Below are 13139 nucleotides of genomic sequence, written 5' to 3' on the forward strand. Positions count from 1 at the left end.
ATACATTTTAAATAATCATTTACAAACATATTTTCACATACTTTTTTCGCATTAAACAATAAAAGGGCGCTCCCAAAAGTTCCTGCATGTTCCATCACATTTGATTATATTTTATTTAAACAATGTTTCTTCTTATTTTTGTTTTTGGTTGTGTACATTATATATATATATATATATATACATACATACACACAGACACACTACCGTTCAAAATTTGGGGTCACTTGCTGAAATGTTTCTCATGATCTTAAATACCATTTGATCTGAAGGTGTATGCTTAAATGTTTGAATTTGAATTATAATTGTGCCACCATATTGATTTATTTCACTTAAAAACTAAAATTTTATTTAAAAAAAGTTTTCGAAATGGATGACTTGGACTGAATAATTAAGAAAAGCAGCCATTAAGTTTCCAACATAGATGGGAACTCCTTCAATATGGGTTAAAAAGCAAACCAGGGTGACACCTCAAGAAGTTGGTTGAGAAAATGTCAAGAGTACATGTCAAATTCTAGGCAAAGGTTGGCCACTTTGAAGATGCTACAGTGTAACACATTTTTGATTTATTTTTTTTAGTCACAACATAATTCCCATAGTTCCTCTATTATTACATAGTTTTAATGACATTACTATTATTCTAAAATGTGAAGAAAAAAAAATATATATAATAAAGAATAAGTGACCCTAAACTTTTGATCAGTAGTGTATATATATATATATATATATATATATATATATATATATATATATATATATATATATATATATATATCCTGGTTGTTACTGATGTACAAATCAGCACTATCACTATTTGAGAAAAGTCATTTTTGATCAAATCTAGACAGGCCCGATTTCCAGCAGCCATCACTCCAACACCTTATCCTAAGCAATCATGCTAAATTGATAATTTGGTACTAGAAAATCACTTGCCATTATGTCAAACACAGTTTAAAGATATTTGGTTTGTTAAATGAAGCTTAATATTGTCTTTGTGTTTGTTTTTGTGTTGCCACTGTATGCAACAGACTGGCATGTCTTAAGATCAATATTAGGACAAAAATGCCAAAAAAGAAACAGCTTTCTCTAGAAACTCATCTGTCAATCATTGTTTTGAGGAATGAAGGCTAAACAATGCTTGAAATTGCCAAAAAAAACTGAAAATTTCATACAAAGATGTACACTACAGTCTTCAAAGACAAAGGACAACTGGCTCTAACAAGGACAGAAAGAGATGTGGAAGGCCAGATGTACAACTAAACAAGAGGATATGTACATCAGAGTCTGTAGTTTGAGAAACAGATGCCTCACATGTCCTCAGCTGACAGCTTCATTGAACTGAACAAGTTTCATGTACAACAGTAAAGAGAAGACTCAGGGCTGCGGGCCTTATAGGAATAATTGCAAAGAAAAAGACACTTTTGAAACAGAAAAACAAAAAGAAAATGTTTGAGTAGGCAAAGACATTGGACAACAGATAATTGGAAAAGAGTGTTATGTATCTTAACCCCATTGAGCTTTTGTGGGATCATCTAGACTGTAAGGTGCACGAGAAGTGCCCGACAAGCTGACAGCTAGAATGTCAAGGATCTGCAAAGCTGTCATTGCTGCACATGGAGGATTTTTTGATGAGAACTCTTTGAATTAGTTTAAGAAGTTTTGAAAAGAAATTCAAATTGTAATTTTTCACAATATTAATGTGTGTGTGTGTGTATATATATATATATATATATATATATATACATACACATTTGTACAGTGGCTATACAAAAGTCTGCACACCCCTGTTAAAAATGTAAGGTTTTTGAGATGTAAAAGATTAATTCAAGATAAATTAGTTAAGAAACTTTTAAGAAAAAAAAAAACTTAAAATTACCTGGTTGCATAAGTGTGCACACCCTTTTATTAAGGGGCATGTGACTCAGTTTGGAATTAACCAATCACATTCAAACTCTTACTAAAAAATTAATTGTAATCCTCCGGTCATCAATTAAGTGATGCTGATTAACCCTGAATAAAAATCAGCGGTTTCTTTAGGATTTTCTTGGCATCTTCTTGGTTGCATCTTACTGCTGAACCATGGTCAGCAAAGAGCGTACAAAGGATGTGTGGGGTGTCATTGTGAACAGGTACCAATCAGGAGAGGGCACAAAAGAATTGTCAAAACATTAGATGTGCTATGAAATACCGTGAAGGCCATCATCAACAAGTGGAGACAATGGGGTACCACGATGACATTCCAAAGAACAGGGTGCCCATCAAATATTGATGAAAAAACAAGAAAACATACCAGGAAGGCTGCAAAGAGGCCTACAGTAACATTAAAGGAGCTACAAGAATATCTGGCAAGTATATGGTCACTCGCTGCATGTGACAACATTATACCATATTCTTCATTTGTCTGGGCTATGGGGTAGGGTGGAAAGACGGAAGACATTACTCACACATTTTTCTAAAACAAATATCCGATCACCTAAAACCATGTAGCAACATTTTTATGGTCTGATGAAACCAAGATAGAACTTTTTGGTCATAATTTTAAAAGGTATATTTGGAACAAAAAAGACTGCTCATCACCCAAACTACACCATACCCACGGTGAAGCATGGTGGTGGAAGCATCACGCTATGGGGCTGCTTCTCTTCAGTTGGGATTAGGGCACTAGTCAAGATAGTCCATTTTGGCACAAAACCTGCAGGCCTCCTTTAGAAAGATGAAGAATATCATCTTTCAGCATGATAGTGACCTGAAACACAATTTTAAGTCAACAAAGGAATAGCTTTAGAAGAAGATCAAGGTTTTGGAATGGCCCAGACCTAAATCCAGTAGAAAACTTGTGGAATGACTTGAACAAGGCTGTGCACAGGAGATCCCCTCGCAATTTGATCGATCTGGAGCTTTTTACAATTTACAAATCAAGTTTATAGACTCTAATTAAAAAAGACTGGCTGCTGTATTAAAAGCAAACGGTGCTTCATCCAAGTACTAGTTGAGGTGTGTGCAAAGTTTTACATTTTTCTTTTTCTTCAAACTTTCTATTTGTTCCTTGAATTTTGTGGGTTTTAATATCACATTTAAAGTGGAAAAAGATTTGACACTATTTATATTGGATTTTATTTCACATCTCAAAAACCTGCAATTTAAACAGGGGTGTGTAGACTTGTTATATCCACTGTACACATTGACCAAAATGGCACTTTATAATACCTAAAACAACATCACTCAGCACTGTTACGGTAAAGTTGGTAACAATATCTGCAAATTTTTACAGTAAATTTAACCCCCAATATTAGTGTATATTTGGTAGTAATCTTGTGTTTGGAGGGCATAATTAATTGATGAAAGCGTGCTGAGGAAGAATTATCATTCACAATGGAAACTGCTGCATTGATCCGAGACATAATTAGTTTATTGTTTAAGGCTTGGACTTGCCTTTGGATACAGAGAACATTAGCATACAATAAAGTAAATGAGGCAATTTATCATTTAAATATCAAGCCTACCTTCCAACTACAACATGCTGATTTAGGATCAGAGCTGGCCATTCTTATTTGATAATCATTCAAATTAGTCTGGACAGACCTAAATGTTAACAAACTTGATATAATGTAAATCTTTCATCCTTTATTAAATAATTGATTTCAGGAGAATGAGGGTAATCTGTAACATCACTGACCCATCCATGAGTTCTGTCCTAGGAGGTTCTGTCTACAGTATTGCTGCTTTCCTGGAAACAGGAAAAAAAAGACACATCTTGATGTTTGTAATGAGTTTGAATGAACACTAGGTCGCAGTCTACCACGACAATGGTGAAATGCAGAGACCAACCTCAAATAATTTATTGGTTTGATACTGATTAGCAGATTCATTATGATACTGATTTATTGTCAGATTAAAAATGGAAATGTAACAAAAGGTTGAAGACTATTAATTAAGTAAACTAATATTTTCATGTTGGCAAAACGACCTACAAACTTTTATTTCTCTTGGTATCAGGTTTTTGAAAGGGTGTCTCAAGAGGTCACCATAGAGTAAAGTATGCTCCTTTTTTTTGAAGCAGGGATAAAAACACTGACCAAAAAGCATAATGTGCTTTTTGCACATAAAACAATTTCTGTTTTATGCTGTTATACTTTGATTTAACATTCTGGATGTCATTTTGAGTTCATTAATTGCACTTGATGCCACATATTTCCTGTATTAGCCAAATCTACCACAAAAATAAGAGCTGCTTGTTACATCACTTTTATCTATCTTTTTTACATTGGAAAACTTATGACCTTTGCAGACTGTGGAGTGAAATTCACAAGAACACTCCATTCAAGATGACTGATATATTATGCATACTCTTCATTATTGATGAACAGGAATCTTGTTACTCTGAGCTCTGTCTGAAAGAAAGAATGGGGAAGAGGACAGGTGTTTATTTGATCCCTTTGCTTTTTTGTCCTCAAACATGCTGCCCTGCTTGGTCTGTCTGTTCATCCATCCAGTGCTTGAAGAAAACAAATTGGTTAATATTTTTTTAACGTAACTAAAATGTAAAGACAAAATGGTTATTAATGTGTTTTATTTACATAAAAATAGTAATTTAATTATGTTAAAAGAGGTATTTAAATAACATTTCAAGCCCCCCACTGAACATCGTGTCAGTCTGAGATTACATAAAGAGACAGAAGCAATTGAGACAGCCTAAATAGATAGAAGAACTGTGGTGAATTCTCCAAGAAGCTTCCAACATCCTATCTGCCAACAACCAAGAAAAACTGTGTCCAGGTGTACCTAGGAGAATTGGGGCTGTTTTGAAGGCAAAGGTGCTCACACCGAATATTGATTTTTTTTTTTATGTGTACTGGACTTTGTATGACATTAAGTGATAAATGAAAACTATTTATGTCATTATTTTTGAAAACATCCTCAATATGCAGCAATTTTTCACAAGTACCTAAAACTTTTGCACAGTACTGTATAAGAGAACAATGGCAATCTAATGTTGAACTATCTTTGTAAACAAAATAAATGTAGCCTAAAACTGCTAATAATAAAAAAAAAAACTGAGCATTATGTTCCTTTTTAAAATTTGTATTATGCTCCCATTCAATGAGGGCAAAATTTGCCTTCTACAAGATACTTGTGCAGATAATAATAATTAGAAACAGTGAACAAACTGATTTGATGATGTTCAGGATTGAGAACACTATAGAAATAAACACTGTCAGAATTTATACATCGGCAAGTTCAATAACAATTCACATAATCTTTTTACAAGCACTACAGAAAATAATTGAGTATAAAATATAAATTTTCTTTTGTATTTTCTTTGAAGGTTTGGTTTTCATAATCGGGTTGAAAAAAGGTTGTGCATATGAGCTTACATCACATCTGTAACCGCTTTTACATTTTTTTTTAACTCTGCAGTTTAACAGCACCCAGCAGCAGGGCCGTATCTAGTGGGCTGAAAGGTGGTAAAAATTCTAGGGGACCAAAGGTCCAGGGGGCCCACAACAAATTAAAAACTGTATTTTTTAATAGGTAAGAGGCCCAGATCAATATACAGTTAGTTATATGGGGCCCAGAAATCCTTGCTAAGGCCCTGCTCAGCAGCTAAGCAATTTGCATATATACATTTGAGTAAATAAGACGGGATCAAAAGTGCTTACCCAAATGTTGCTGATTCATGTTTTGGAGAAGAGAGAAACTGAACAACTGAACCAGACAAGCTTAAACACGTGCGATCCTCTGGAACTGGGCCACGGATCGTTTGACGTGCACCGATGCTGTTGAATGTGTTGAGTGTTGTTAAACTCATTGCTGAGTTTTGCTCAGAGAACGTTCGGATGCATGCCGTGATTTTTTCAAAATCATTTGGAAGGTCAGATAAACCTTCCAGATTAACCTGCAGTGGTCTGCATCAAATCACTGACTTACATTAAATAAAGACATTACATCGCACCAGGAGACTCTTGAGAAGTGGTCTGTCTATCTATCTATCATCCGTCTGTCTGTCTGTCTGTCTGTCTGTCTATCTATCTATCTATCTATCTATCTATCTATCTATCTATCTATCTATCTATCTATCTATCTATCTATCTATCATCTGTCTGTCTATCTGTCTTTTTCTCTATCTATCTATCTATCTATCTGTCTATCTGTCTATCTGTCTATCTGTCTATCTATCTATCTATCTATCTATCTATCTATCTATCTATCTATCTATCTATCATCGTCTGTCTATCTATACATCTATCATCTGTCTGTCTATCTGTCTTTTTGTCTATCTATCTATCTATCGATCGATCGATCGATCGGTCTGTCTGTCTGTCTGTCTGTCTGTCTATCTATCTATCTATCTATCTAGCTATCATCGTCTGTCTGTCTGTCTATCTATCTATATTTCTGTCTGTCTATCTGTCTGTCTGTCTGTCTGTCTGTCTGTCTGTCTGTCTATCTATCTATCTATCTATCTATCTATCTATCTATCTATCTATCTATCTATCTATCATCTGTCTGTCTGTCTATCTATCTTTCTGTGTATCTGTCTGTCTATCAAAAATATATATATAAAATTGTCATTAGAATAAAAATGAAGCCAAATGAAGGTAGGTGTCAAAGGGGGAATTTATAACCTTCTCAGGGGATCTCCAGAGGAACAGGTGTAATGACACACACTGGAGAGAGGAGTTCAATCTGAACTATCATACAGTGCCCTGCAATTTCAAAACCAACGGTTTAGTAGAAATTGTCCCGTTAACTGTAATCTCTGTGGCTCCTCCTCCAACTTGTGCTTCACAGCCTTCAAATACACTAGTGTGTGTGTGTGTGTGTGTGTGTGTGTGTGTGTGTGTGTGTGTGTGTGTGTGTGTGTGTGTGTGTGTGTGTGTGTGTCATAACAACACCGCTGCTCCTTCAAAGTTGGGGGGCGTTTTTTCAACAGTGAATGTAACAATTTCGAAACACGCCTGACTCCTCACTCTCTCGTGCCATTCGAATACCATCGTGAACAGAGAATACAGTTAACTAGTTGCATTTCTTCGCAAAGGAGCATTTCCCCTCGGTTTCAGGCTTATGGACAATATGAAGTGCAGTTATGGCAAAAAGGGGTAAATCCGTGGTGAGGACCCTGGAGGATTTGACGCTGGATTCGGGTTACGGTGGAGCCGCGGACTCCTTCAGGTCATCGAGCTTGTCTCTGTGCTGCTCCGAGGCGCACATCTCCTATGCGCATGGAGGGAACTGCTGGCAACTGACCGACTCCATGCACAGTCGACACAATAGCTTAGACACCGTCAACACCGTCCTGGCGGAAGACGCCGAGACCCTGGAGTGTTCCGGACACAGTGCGAAACTTCCCGAGCTTGAGGATGTGCCGTGGAGCCTCGGGGAGGTGGAGAACGCGCTCAACAAGGAGGAAGAGTTGAGGTTCGGGACCGTCTCCGCGGATCTGCTGGCGCGGCTCTCTGCGCTCGTCAGCCGTGCGCTGGTGAGGATCGCCAGGGAAGCGCAGCGCCTGAGTTTGCGCTACGGCAAATGCACCAAATATGAAATCCAAAGTGCCATCAAGATGATCTTCTCGTGGACCATCTCGGTCAACTGCATCGCCTCGGCGCTCAGCGCGCTCTCCATGTACAACATGAGCACCGAGGATAAATTCAGCCGGGGAAAATCCGAAAGATGCGGCTTGGTGTTCTCCGTGGGGAAGTTCTTCAGGTGGATGGTGGACAGCAGGGTCGCGGTGCGCATCCACGAGCATGCGGCCATATACCTGACCGCTTGTATGGAGAGCCTCTTCCGAGAGGTCTTCACCCGGGTGTTGAATAGCTCAGTGGTGGAGAAAGATAACGGGATCCCCAAATTTACACTGGAATCCTTTGAGCAGGCTCTGAGCAATGATTCAGAGATGTACGGCCTCCTTTTGCCCTATCAGCATCTCATATGTGGGAAAAATGCCAACGGTAAGTTCTCCACCTTAAAAGTAGTTTTACAACCGTTCGAAATTCAATATCCTTTGCCCATGCAAACTGATTGAATGATTGTTCAAATATTTGTTTAATTATTATTATTCTGGGAGAGGTTAATTAAAAAAAAATATATACTTTTATGCTTTTTTCTTTTTAGAGTTTAGAATTATAATGTGGTGTTTGAACAGATGGAGAGGAAAAAAAACCCAGTTACCAGCCATTATACAATGAAATTAAGTTTTAGGCTCATTGCCCAGGGACTGACATCATCAGTGTGTATATATTACAGTCTCATCAAGGATGTTTGGCACAAAAAGCTCAGTGATGTGAGATAACTTAATTTATTAGGGATGTGCTTTAAATATAGATTGTGTGTGTGTGTGGACATGTCCACTCGTGGCCGAGTACTGTGTTTAATGTAACTGTGTTAGAGAGTGGTTCATTTCTAATACCTAGTTCAGCTGCATTTTCCACAGGTAATTAATTCACAATCCCATTTTGTTCACTTGAATTGTATAAGTGGTACATTTACATTTACAGTACATACAAACATATCATTCAGAGTGCTTCCAGGGTGTCCAGGATGACATAATCAAGTGATGGACCCTGGAGCGAAGGGGGTATTTAATGTATAACCTTCCAGTAATGCTTGTGCAACAATATGGACTTGACAGTATTGCAGCACTAAAGAGAGTGATGATGTCATTGATTTAATACAGCTGCCTGGCAGAGAGGTTTCTCTACATTAGAGTAGTCTATTGGCATCCATTTTAGGATTATATATGGACTAGTGCCACTTGCAAAGATATGAAACTAACAATATATACTGCATTTAAGGTGTACAGTGCATCCAGAAAGTATTCACAGCGCTTCACTTTTTCCACATTTTGTTATGTTACAGCCTTATTCCATAATGGATTAAATTCATTATTTTCCTAAATTCTGCAAACAATACCGCATAATGACAACATGAAAGAAGTTTGTTTGAAATCTTTGCAAATTTATTAAAAATAAAAAACGAAATAAATCACATGTACATTAGTATTGGCAGCGTTTGCCATGACACTCAAAATTGAGCTCAGGTGCATCCTGTTTCCACTGATCATCCTTGAGATGTTTCTACAACTTAATTGGAGTCCACCTGTGGTAAATTCAGTTGATTGGACATGATTTGGAAAGGCACACACCCGTCTATATAAGGTCACACATTTAACAGTGCATGTCAGAGCACAAACCAAGCCATGAAGTCCAAGGAATTGTCTGTAGACCTCCAAGACAGGATTGTATCGAGGCACAGATCTGGGGAAGGGTACAGAAAAATGTCTGCGGCATTGAAGGTCCCAATGAGCACAGTGGCCTCCATCATCCGTAAGTGGAAGAAGTTTGGAACCACCAGGCCTCTTCCTAGAGCTGGCTGCTCGGCCAAACTGAGCGATCGGGGGAGAAGGGCCTTAGTCAGGGAGGTGACCAAGAACCCGATGGTTACTCTGACAGAGCTCCAGCATTTCTCTTGAAGAGAGGAGAACCTACCAGAAGAACAACCATCTCTGCATCACTCACCAATCAGGCCTGTATGGTAGAGTGATCAGACGGAAGCCACTCCTCAGTAAAAGGCACATGACAGCCCACCTGGAGTTTGCCAAAAGGCACCTGAAGGACTCTCAGACCATGAGAAACAAAATTCTCTGGTCTGATGAAACAAAGATTGAACTCTTTGGCCTGAATGGCAAGCATCATGTCTGGAGGAAACCTCATCACCTGGCCAATACCATCCCTACAGTGAAGCATGTTGGTGGCAGCATCATGCTGTGGGGACGTTTTTCAGCAGCAGGAATTGGGAGACTAGTCAGGATCGAGGGAAAGATGAATGCAGCAATGTACAGAGACATCCTTGATGAAAACCTGCTCCAGAGCTCTCTGGATCTCAGACTGGGCAATGACCCTAAGCACACAGCCAAGATAACAAAGGATTGGCTACGGACAACTCTGGTAATGTCCTTGAGTGGCCCAGCCAGAGCCCAGACTTGAACCGGATTGAACATCTCTGGAGAGATCTAAAAATGGCTCCCCATCCAACCTGATGGAGTTTGAGAGGTCCTGCAAAGAAGAATGGGAGAAACTGCCCAAAAATAGGTGTGCCAAGCTTGTAGCATCATACACAAAAAGACTTGAGGCTGTAATTGGTGCCAAGGGTGCTTCAACAAAGTATTGAGCAAAGGCTGTGAATACTTATGTACATGTGATTTTTTATTTTTTTTATTTTGAATACATTTGCAAAGATTTCAAACAAATTCTTTCACGTTGTCATTATGGGGTATTGTTTGTAGAATTGAGGAAAATAATGGATTTAATCAATTTTGGAATAAGGCACATTTATTGTTCCATTTTATTTGTTCCATCATAACAAAATGTGGAAAAAGTGAAGCATTGTGAATACTTTCCGGATGCACTGTATATTGTGTTGAGGCACATAATCACATACATCTATACTTTGCAGACATATAGAAATCAGACAGTGATGGAATAAAATGAAGAGTCTTAGATTAGTTTTTGTGTATATTGGACAGACTACAGTATCCCATTACTGGAGTGCATTTCCCTCTGTTGAAATGTCTTATTTTGCATAGATTAAGAGGTGAGTTGCCAATAACCAATTATGAGGAGATTACATCTCCATAGTTAGGTACATTTCTTCCCCAAGAATTGTTTCAAGATGGGCTGCCAGATAATAGCCCATTTGTGATAACCCTTTGTTCTTCTCAGGAGAGCAGTTTTAATTGCACTCTGGATTTATTTCAAGAAAAAACAGAGAATACATCTGCTTTAAATTGTGTTAGAGGTAGAGTTTTTAGTTTGTGTGCGAGTGTACGTTTTTAGTGTACTCTCAATTTCCTTGAATATGCATAAACATATTAAATGTGTTCCATAATGGAATTTGCAAGCTTCCTCCTGCTGTGGTGATGTGGAGGCTGTCGGTTCAACTGCAGAGGTGGCCTGCTGTGTGTTACCAGGTCTGTTGTGTGCCCTGTGCCAGGCACTGATGGGTGACTTTTAGTGTTTGTATGTGAGACAGCTGTATGTGTGTGTTGAGGGAGGCAAGTGTTGTGGCACCCAAGCATGACACAGCTCTAGTTGTACCAGGCCGCTCCAATACACAGCAGGTTCTTTACTCTCTGGAGCTATAGGTGCCTGGGATTTCTTCTGGGGCCATTTTGCTGAAGGCATTTCACACAATTTAGGATAATGTTGGAAGATAATGTAACTGAAGTGGAGTCTTATACTTGGTTTCACAGATTGTTAATACCCTGCTAGGAAAAAAACACCTTAAATTAGCCTAAGCTTATTTGCTGGTTTCATTGCCCGATATAACACTTTCCTTTATACATTCTAACACAAAATCTTTAACATTCTGAAAGCTGTCAATAGAGTATGATCTTATTTGTCACAGTCTTTACAAAAGTCAATGAAGTATTCGGTTTTGTCACAAAAAACTCCCCAAAAATTTTTTTCAAACAAATTAGCTCTTGCCTTTAAACGAATCAAGAAAGCGTAGGCAGTGCGTTAGGATTTTTTTGTTGTAGTTTTTCAAGTGCTGAAGGTTCTTGGCTGTCAGATTCTCTACCCACAGACTTTCTTGAAAATGCAGAAGATAAAATCACTATAATCCTCACATTCTACAGTGCTGCAATGCAGGAAAGACAACACAGATAAAAAACAAAGTTTATATACATTGACACCTCTTGCAGTGAGATACCTGACATAATTTACCACAACGCAAGAGGAAGTCTCATGTGACAGACTTGTGCCAACCTGTCAAACAGAAGCACATTCCAATATTACACAATGCTGTACTTTGTTGTATTATGAACACTTCCTCCCCAGACAATTTATTGAAACTATGCAGTAAATACGGTTAATCAGAAACTAAAAACATTAACATATAACCACCTAATTTACACATGAGGCCTATTCATTTTTCAGAAACGTGGCCCACTTATAGTAAAATTTAGGAAAGTTTGCCAAAACATATGCTGACTGTATCACACCTGTCACTCTGCATATCCCAGCTTCAGGAAAGAGTGGCTGAAGTTGCAAAGTATGGGATTTTTTTCCAAAATGTTATATCAGCCATCCTGACAATTGAATGATAAATCATCCATCCATGATTTGTCTGATAACAAAAATCAGTCAACATCAACAGCCTATCTTAATGTCATGGTTAATAAGGAAGTACCCAAATGCAGGAAGGCAGGCTTTTATTTTAAAGGAGAAGAATGAATAAACAACCAAAAACAAAACAGATACTAAATGGACTGAAACAGGGAACAGACCAGAACATACTGACAGAGCTGCAACACAGCAAACAATCCAACAAAGAGAGAATATATAGGAGCTGGTAATTGGAGGCAGGTGCCACTGGTGGCCAGCTGGGTGGAGAAACAATCAGTCGTCCTGGCAACAGAGCTGACATTCTTCATGTGGCACCTGCAAAACACAAGAGGGAGAGAGGGAACACAGACACACACACCAACACATTACAAGACAGACAGAAAGGACTGTCCAGCCCAGTCTATGACAGTTAACTCTTCTACCAACCTAAGAGCTAGGTACAGGCAGCAAGGCATTATAGTAGAAGACAGGAGATGAAGTGATGGTAAAAATTAGCAGAATGTATTTTATAATCTTAGTTGCATCTGTCTGAATGCTCAGTCTGACTTTGTCTGACCAGCACAAATTTAACAAGTGTTATTATACTTTACAGCAAAGACAATGGAAAATTACTGCTTCTCGACATCGCCTGTGACGTTGAAATAGAGACAATTCCCTGTCTCTAATATATGAAGACAGTACAGCACACAACATAAGATCAAAAGATTCTGAATGAATCAAATGTGTGATATAACCTTAGTCTCTATTTTATCACAAAGCCACAATCTTTCAGTGTATGCAAAACTGTCTTGTCAGCTTGGCCTTTTTTTAATGTGAGAATTAATACAGTTGAGTGTTAAATGTACAGATGATGATCTCCTGCAAGCATGTGATGTAGTATGCATGAGAGCAAACCCCAATGCACAGATGGCTCTCAGCAGAGCTGATATGGCAGGTTCTGAGAGAGGGGAACACTCCTCTATTCATCAAAATGTACTGAACTATGAAACGTAATGAGCTGCGCATTAGACACAC

The 13139-nt window shown here is 38.2% G+C and overlaps 1 protein-coding gene across 1 annotated transcript in view; it reads left to right on the top strand.

Moving 5' to 3' along the window:
- Positions 1-6629: 6629 nt before the first annotated feature.
- The window catches only part of LOC127661844 (ankyrin repeat and BTB/POZ domain-containing protein 3-B), a 94937-nt gene continuing 88427 nt past the window's right edge, over positions 6630-13139 (top strand). Inside the window, exon 1 of the mRNA XM_052152770.1 lies at positions 6630-7949. Within this exon, the coding sequence (XP_052008730.1) occupies positions 7085-7949 (865 nt within the window). The 5' untranslated portion in view covers positions 6630-7084. The remainder of the gene's footprint in view (positions 7950-13139) is intronic.

Source organism: Xyrauchen texanus, chromosome 21 (genome assembly GCF_025860055.1).
Source record: "Xyrauchen texanus isolate HMW12.3.18 chromosome 21, RBS_HiC_50CHRs, whole genome shotgun sequence".
Taxonomy (NCBI): Eukaryota; Metazoa; Chordata; class Actinopteri; order Cypriniformes; family Catostomidae; genus Xyrauchen; species Xyrauchen texanus.